This window comes from Bolinopsis microptera, chromosome 6 (assembly GCF_026151205.1).
Source record: "Bolinopsis microptera isolate Bmic1 chromosome 6, MBARI_Bmic_1.0, whole genome shotgun sequence".
NCBI classification, from domain to species: Eukaryota; Metazoa; Ctenophora; class Tentaculata; order Lobata; family Bolinopsidae; genus Bolinopsis; species Bolinopsis microptera.
This window is the reverse complement of record NC_087077.1, coordinates 711,356-720,415: the sequence shown is the minus strand read 5'-3', so window position 1 is coordinate 720,415 and position 9,060 is coordinate 711,356. Positions and strand designations below refer to the sequence as shown.

Genomic DNA, 9,060 nt, shown 5'->3' with positions numbered 1-9,060 from the left:
GCCCAGCAATGGTTGAGTTTACCTTGGGACCTCAGGTAAGTGGTCCGCCCAGTAAGTGAACGACCCTTTATTATTGACCTGCATGTATGTACGTCGCGTAGTGTATATATAGCGCGCATGCGCATTGAAATCTAGCTGTTGATATCCGTTTTGTGACAGTAAAATAATCTCGCGGTTTCCTTCAAGTCGGTTGCCACGGTTCAAATATATATCAACGGTCGACCAGTATCAAAGTTTCTAATCGCCAGTGGCTACATGCATGCACAACGATCCATGAATTCTAGATTTTACATGATATAACGCAGTTGGCATCGAATGCAACAGGTGCATGTTGAAAAGAGATCCATTTGGTGCTAATTTTAAAATGTTATGGCGCTCGAGACACGAGTGTTGGTGACTTAATACGATACTAATTTTCAGTTGTTTTCCCTGGTTGTAATGAAATGTTGCACAGTGCTTATGAGCAGTCTCCCACCACCAAAATGTTTCATTTCATTATTCAGTTACAGATTGGAAGACAAGGCTTTATACAAATGTTATAGAAATAGTGGGATCAGCCCACGCATTGGTATTATCTGGTAAAATTCGCGTTCAAATTACTCGTCCCTTTACCTTTGCTCGTATAATACAAATTAGAGGAGCAAAGACAGATCAATCTGCGGAATTAATTTGACACGAGCTGGAAAAGTCTGCAGAAATGTGATTCCGGAGTGGGGGAGTCTGGCTGTATTGTCTATCAGTACCATCATGTTGGTTTCTAGTCAATGCTACTGTTTTATCAGCATTATTCTTAAATAATTTAGTCCCTTTGCAATCTAGATTTGATGAGTAAACCTTTAATCTGGTCGAATTGGATCTAAATATAGCGTTGTCCTGACAATTTCATGAATTTAGCTTAATTTAACCCGGCATGTTTTCTGAGAATTCTTTAGAAGATGTACTATTATGTGAATTATTCAGAATCCAAAACCTACATATTAAAAATGAAAAAGAAAAAACTAATGTAATAAGAAAATAAATATCAATTTCTATAGCACTAAACTCTGACAAATACGGTTAATTATTTAACTCTGAACTAGGTGATTGGTAACATAAAATAAATCACGATTAATAAGTTTACATACAACATTTCACTTTGATCAATAAGTCTGAAACCCTGTGAACCAACAATAAACCAACATCATCACTCTAAGATTCCTTGTTATAGATGAAAACTCAACTATTCAGCACCTGGCCAAAGTGCGATAAAAAGCTTTAAAAAACTATTTGTAGTAAAATATACTTTCACTAAAATACGGCCGAAAAGATTTATATCTTTTCTTAAGAAAGTTAACAGCGAAATATCCAACAGATTCTCGCCCTGAATTTGGCAAAATGTCAATATTCGGCTGACCAGACGCTCCTCACGAGTTTACATCGATATCGCCTGAGTTCTTCACGTGTTAGAATGTGGCACACAAATGTACACACAACTATGGTACATTACGGTACAAGGTGCTTCATGGTACAGATATTAGGACTATTAGAGACTACTCTCCCCTGAACCCGGGCACCAGGGTAAATTAATCTCGTTACTAAGGCGATATTGTATATTTAACAACGAATGTCAATCAATGATCAACAAATCAGGCGCCAAAATTAAAGGACGTCCAAAAGAAAGGGAGCTCAGGCCTAGCGGACACGTCCACAAATATATAGGATAGATTATAAAGGAGCGGGTTTTCCTAAAGCGCAGTTAAGATTGCCTAAAAGTCTAAATGTTTTTTGGACGTCCTTCTATCTGTTATGGGCACAATAGACATTTAACAGTTAACAATTAATCTCAATCATAAATGTACAAATACACTTTGAGTTCCGTTGTTCGGTTCAGATGCTTCGATAAATGCTTCCAACTGTACAGTGCATTAAATCTGCATTATAGTACATAAAATAAACAAAAGAGCCGGTTCTTGTACTTTACAGAGCAATTAGAAAGGCAACTGTAACCAGGTAACTGTAACCAGGTAACTGTAACCAGGCAACTGTAACCAGGTAACTGTAACCAGGTAACTGTAACCAGGTAACTGTAACCAGGTAACTGTAACCAGGTAACTGTAACCAGGTAACTGTAACCAGGTAACTGTAACCAGGTAACTGTAACCAGGTAACTGTAACCAGGTAACTGTAACCAGGTAACTGTAACCAGGTAACTGTAACCAGGTAACTGTAACCAGGCAACTGTAACCAGGTAACTGTAACCAGGTAACTGTAACCAGGCAACTGTAACCAGGTAACTGTAACCAGGTAACTGTAACCAGGCAACTGTAACCAGGTAACTGTTACCAGGTAACTGTAACCAGGCAACTGTAACCAGGTAACTGTAACCAGGTAACTGTAACCAGGCAACTGTAACCAGGTAACTGTAACCAGGTAACTGTAACCAGGTAACTGTAACCAGGCAACTGTAACCAGGTAACTGTAACCAGGTAACTGTAACCAGGTAACTGTAACCAGGTAACTGTAACCAGGCAACTGTAACCAGGTAACTGTAACCAGGTAACTGTAACCAGGTAACTGTAACCAGGTAACTGTAACCAGGTAACTGTAACCAGGTAACTGTAACCAGGCAACTGTAACCAGGTAACTGTAACCAGGTAACTGTAACCAGGTAACTGTAACCAGGCAACTGTAACCAGGTAACTGTAACCAGGTAACTGTAACCAGGTAACTGACAACTTTTGGTGGGCTCGATGGTCATGCAAAAAGTAATTCATCATCTTGTTGCTCCTTTCATTCAAATAAATATTCGAAAATCTGCTTTGTTAATAAACGTCTTTTAATTGAAAAAAAAGCTAAGTATGAACATAAGAATAATCACGGACAATATGATTGTTTTTGTTGATGTTGGGAAGCGAATTTTTCCTGTCTTTGCACTCCCTACCTGAGCGAGTAATTTTAGGAGCAGCAATGGAACTGGTCGTCAACTTAGAGCTCCGCATGCCTTCACGGGACGACAAGTTGCGTGCTGACGTCACACCACGTGTCGTGACGTCACCAGCGTTCCGCACCACCTCACCGGACGATTTCCCTTTAATTCGAGGTGCCACCGAGTCAGGAACCTTGGCAGCAGGTAAGTTTGGTCTTGATACACGCCTGGTGCTAGTTATGACTGGAGAGTTCACCTGAGTGCGCGAGAGGAGTGAATTGTCGATGGACCGCCGCCTCTCCATTCGTCTCACACTCGCAGGCTTCTGCAGAGTTGCTGGAGAGGGCACGAACGCTACGTCCTCAGAATAAGGGTCCTCTAATCGTGGGAAAGTGGGAGAGGGAGCAGACACGACGGACATTGAGCTGTCACATCGCTCAACAAACTTGCCCGCGTTCTCGTTAACGAAACAACCTCGACCCTCGTTCACGTTAGGAATATCAAACATGGACCGAGGTACAGATTCTGATACAAGTGGCAGGAAGGGGGTAGGCTCGGACATGTTCAACAGGATGCTGTCGATTGTCTCGTCCAGTTCGGTGAGTTCTGGTTCTAGTTCCTTGTCTTGGTCCGATACGATGCAGATTGTACGGTTTATCTGGTGCTTCCTCGGCTCCTGAAAATGCAAGTATTTTAAAAACGTATTATCATGAATAAATAAACATTAACGCGTAATTTATCAGTTAACGGCTGTAACAGTGAGGGCTGCAGTGAACAATATTCGATGACTAAGTTGTAATGGTTGGGTGGTTGGTAGGATGAGTATAATGTTTGTTGTCCAAAGTTCCCATTTACTATTGTATTCATTGAGTCCCGTGTTTTCAAAGTGTTTTAGAGGTACAATGTATGTGTAAATTTGTAAATTCTAATTGGCAGAATCTATTGATTTTTACCAGTTGACTTTGAAAACATTTTAACTACACCTCAATGCTTTGTCTACTTTATACAAAGTGAAATGTCGTTCTTGGGCCAAAAAACAGTTATCAAATTATGAGCCGTAACTCAAAGTATTAATGAAAAGATATGATGCATTTTAATACAGAATTTAAAACTTGAGTTCAGTTCAATACACAATTGAAGATTTTAACCAGACCACCGTGCAATGTACACAGAAATGGTCGATTAAACTTTCAATCCGACTTCAATGAAAACTATTTAGATTTTGACACGGATATAAATCTAGACATATGTTTAAACAATATCTTGTATAAAAGCTTATAAAATCTCAATTAAAACAATGGATAGTAGTGCATGTCAATTGCCGTGTAAAATAATCCGAAAGAAGTCGTGCTATTCTCTCACTGTCACGTTAACATTGTTAAATGTCCCAGCGGTTAAATCTCCAGTCACGTTTTATGTGCCTTGTGGTTATTCGCTAAATGATCCAGGTTTTCAGTTGACCGGCGACCGCGCTAACTGAATCTAATCAAGTCTAAATTAAAACCGGTCCGATTAAAGCGAGAGCTGTGCCAGGAGAAGATTTATTTTCTGTCTCGTGGTTGACTAGTGGTTAACATTGGAAAACCAAGTTGACAAACGGCCAAACAACTTGCGACAAGCTGCTCACCACTTTAGCGAGCAGACGTGGATACTTGAGGAGCTTTGACGGAAATTTTGAGATAACATGTGCCAATAATAGAGGTAGTACAGTCAAATCCGTCTTTTTGTCGGACAAAATTCGCAACAAAGCGATTTTAACGGGATATGGTCGGGACAGGTCCCAGGAATCATTCCAGAAAATTCCCAAAAAATCTGACTTGAGCAAAATCCACAATTACCACTTGTTTACCACCTTTTTACCACTTTGGTTTTCCGCATATAAGTCACGTTCTGAATATCCTAGAAGATTCTAGTTTAAAGCAGTGTGTTTAGAAAACAAAGGAGAACAACTTTTTCTTTAACAACTTTTTCAAAAATAAATTATTTAATTAATTAATTAAATAATTAATAAATTTTCAAATATTTAAAAAATATATTTTCATAAAAATGTTCACAATTACATTCCACGTATATTGAACTAATTTTTATGAAAAATTTGAAAATTTTCACTTTCAATATTTTGGACTTGTAAAATTTTCGAAATTTGTAAAGAATAACCACTATTTACCACTTTTTACCACATTGGATCTCCGCTAATAAAACGACTTCTGAATGTCATAAAAGGTTGTAGATTGAACCGATGTGTTAATAACATAAGAGATAACAAATTTTATTCGCCAACCTTTGGATTAGATGATTAATTAATCAGTTAATCAATTATTTAACAAATATTCAAAAATTATAAAAATTATTTTCGATCAAAATATTTTAAAATTGCATAACACGAATAATTAACAATTTTTCATTAAAAATTAAGTTTCAATCCATCGCGATATTTTGTAGTATTATAATATAGAAGTATGTATCTTATGAAGCCATTTAAAATCGGACTATACCTCTGCACTCCAATCGTCATTGCGATGCTCAATAACACAATGGATTTTAGCTACACAGTCGAGTGTTTCTATCAAACAGCAAGTATCTCTATTAGGATTCTTAGTGTCCAAAACTATCCGTCGCACACAAAATACGCAACAATTTTTATAATCAAATGTATCGACTTGAGCTCTCGTTACTACAGCACGCTCCAATGCAGGTTTAGTTGGTGGTCGACGTGTCATATTTTTTCTGCAGTTCGCGTGTAGATAGTCACCAACTTTGAAATCTGTGTCACTTGGTAAGTGCAACAATACTGCTGCAATCCCCTGGATAGTAATGTTTCAAATCGGTATTATAGCAGCAACGTGGTCGTTAAATATCATTTAGAAATCAAAATATCCTCCAAGTTTAGGGGGAGTGGGGGTGCCGTGAGTCAATACACATTCGTTGAGTCTTGTAATCAACATAATCGTGTTTGCGAACATGCTGTTAACTGCACATTGCAATAGGCCATTACATTCGGAATATGATCTGAATTCTGAAAAGATGGCGCGAAACAGACTGAAAATGACGAAGTCATCAAGCAATTTGTTTATCTCGTTAGCGAAATTGATTGGGTAATCAATGATTACCTAATCGCTAATCATGCGACAGGGTGCTACGATACCGTAATTGGGCTTTGTGTACGATCCCTATAGTGGGAATCGAGTGCACTAAGCTACGGAGAAACAATACCCTAACGTATGCACTCCTACTAAAGGCCCTTTGGGTATGAAATTAATCTAAATCAGTGTATTTTTGGACGCTGACTCCGAATCGCCCCAAGACGTAGGGTAAAAATGCCTAACGTATGTGTACTATACCACCTCCCCCCTCCCCCCTCCCCGACACAATAACTTATCCTGCCTGTAACCCGACTTGAGGATTTATCATTTGGTGCGATCTCTAGGTTACAGAATGGACATTTGTTTAAACTGTGTTCGTGAACTAAAGATTGTTCTGCCTCAGTTACAACGGACTCATCTTCATTGGCCGATAAGAATCTTTGGAACTGGTCTATGGTCACTGTTTGCAATAACACACAATAGACGTCACTCTGAGCGGAATCGGTCAGGCCGTTGTACTGCCGTTTAATTTCGTTCAGTGACCAGGGGTTGTTTATCCAATCTGTGGTGCGACGGTTTGATTATTTATACAGAGTATGAAAGGCTTCAGAACTGTAACTATCCGTTTCAAATTTGCTGGGCATAGTTTAAAAGTTAGTGCACTTACTAAAAGATAATTAGTTAAAATAGTACCTGGGGACAGCAACCCTTTCCATATTTCATTCCATACAAATGTACTTTGTCGATCATTCGCACTCTTAAAGCTATTCACCGGAATTAACTCCTCATTTGCCTGGTAAATTAAAACATTGTATTGGTTAAGAATGCCTCTAGTCGCGCTCTCCGCTGACATCAAACTTAAAAGTAAAACGGTAAAAACATATTACTACTATTGTATATCAGTTGACAGCTACTTACATAGAATCTGCACGCGTACAGTATCAGGCACACGATGCGTTCTTCTGTAGTCAAAATATCGACTATTCCGAGTGATTCCAGTCCTCGATTTTTAGCAGATTCAACTTTTTGACGAAGAGAAGTCAACATAAATTAAAAATTGAAGCTTACGCTTCCAAACGAACCAGTTTAACAATCTAGTTTAAAAGCACAACACTAAGTCGAGAGATGATGTGTAAATAGTTATTATCTGTAATACAATAGTATCGTACAAATTTGGATATTTTACCGTTTATTCCATTTATCTGCATCTCTTTTTATCTGTTATTTAATCTATGTGACGGTGTTTGTTCTATTATTCAAGTAAATTCATTTTACGTTTTACGTCACGGCAAAGATTTTTGGTAAAAATTATATTTTTGAAATTTTTAAAAATTTACTTATTATCTAATTAATTAATTGATTAATTATCTAATCCAAAGGTTGGCGCATAAAAATTTGCTCTCTTTTATATTTTGAACACATCGGTTCAATCTAGAACCTTCTACGACATTCAGAAGTCGTTTTATTAGCGGAGATCCAATGTGGTAAAAAGTGGTAAATAGTGGTTATTCTTTACAAATTTCGAAAATTTTACAAGTCCAAAATATTGAAAGTGAAAATTTTCAAATTTTTTATAAAAATTAGTTCAATATACGTGGAATGTAATTGTGAACATTTTTATGAAAATATATTTTTTAAATATTTGAAAATTTATTAATTATTTAATTAATTAATTAAATAATTTATTTTAGAAAAAGTTGTTAAAGAAAAAGTTATTATCCTTTGTTTTCTAAACACACTGCTTTAAACTAGAATCTTCTAGGATATTCAGAACGTGACTTATTTGCGGAAAACCAAAGTGGTAAAAAGGTGGTAAAAAAGTGGTAATTGTGGATTTTGCTCAAGTCAGATTTTTTGGGAATTTTCTGGAATGATTCCTGGGACCTGTCCCGACCATATCCCGTTAAAATCGCTTTGTTGCGAATTTTGTCCGACAAAGGCTCAAATAAGGACGGATTTGACTGTACTAAGGCCGGAGACGGTGTATTGATTGTTGAAATGATAATTTGATGATAATCGCATCAGTCGTCGATAATTGAAAACGAGTTTGAAACGAGATTCATAAATTAAAGCACACCATGAAATGTATCTTTAAACCACGTGACATGACGTCACACCACGTGACATGACGTCACACCACGAGGTATGATCATTTACCTGAGTTCCCTTTGAACTGTTCCTCCAACAGGAGGGCATCTTGCCGTCCGTGAAAAACTCTGATAAAACCCTGTACTTCGTCTTTTCAGTTCTGAGTCTTTTCAGAGCACAGTCCCTTTTTCTGACTACTATCGGATCAAGAGCAATAACTTTCCAGTTGGCAGGACACTGAAAGTAAGATATTATAACCTTATATGGTCATCACGTGCTGTTACGTCACGTGCTGTTACGTCATAACAAAAGGAGCTGCGTCACAAAATGTATTAATCGTTCTCTTATCTAAAACTCAAACTAACCGTAATTTTGATCCAGTCGATGGCACTTCGGAAGGTGTCGACATCCCGCAAATGCAAGTTGGCATTACCAACCTCTACCAGTATTTTAGCACACTCGTATCTGTAATTATTGGTAACATTAGCCGGTTATCAACAGAATTATAATACAGGTATTAACACAATATTACTTTTACGATCGCAGATTCATGTTAACATATTATGTCAATATGAATATTGAATATTGATAGTCTTAACAATGCGAATTAACATTTTTGACGCCCTTTTTACATGATTGAAAACATTGCGTATTCCATGATCATTGATCATTGCATGAAAATTGAGAAGTTTATAAAAGTTTATAAACATCTGGCGCTATAAATGTTGCCGGTTGTAACTGAGCAATGCAGCTGGAGGTCGACCAGAAGTGGAACCTGATACACAGTTTAGCTTCAGATGTAGTACCACAGTGATGGTGCAAATTGGTTTTGTTGATGGACATATAATGGGACTGATCTTATTGCTACCTCTAACTAACAAATTAGGATTACAGAGCCCCAAACGTCCCTGGAATAAAGGGAGGAGAAAAGAGGGTGCAATTCAGACAGTCACCAACTGAGATCAAACAGATAACACTTCCCAT

At 37.5% G+C, this 9,060-nt stretch overlaps 1 protein-coding gene across 1 annotated transcript; it reads right to left on the bottom strand.

Annotated features, from left to right (window-relative positions):
* Positions 1-999: 999 nt before the first annotated feature.
* Positions 1,000-8,565, bottom strand: LOC134816669 (uncharacterized). The gene is made up of 3 exons (XM_063825620.1): positions 8,442-8,565; positions 8,146-8,313; positions 1,000-3,581 (listed from the first exon to the last, which is right to left on the bottom strand). The coding sequence occupies exons 2-3, from the start codon at positions 8,182-8,184 to the stop codon at positions 2,832-2,834; spliced, it is 789 nt and encodes a 262-aa protein (XP_063681690.1). The 5' UTR covers positions 8,185-8,313; positions 8,442-8,565; the 3' UTR covers positions 1,000-2,831.
* Between the last annotated feature and the right edge of the window lie 495 nt (positions 8,566-9,060).

What these genes read in the sequence shown, in the direction of transcription:
- LOC134816669 (XM_063825620.1), bottom strand. Translation starts at nt 8,184, where the DNA reads ATGCCCTCCTGTTGGAGGAACAGTTCAAAGGGAACTCAG. An exon ending in ACAGTTCAAAGGGAACTCAG is followed by an intron (nt 3,582 to 8,145) that starts GTAAATGATCAT and finishes TTGCATTTTCAG; the next exon opens with GAGCCGAGGAAGCACCAGAT.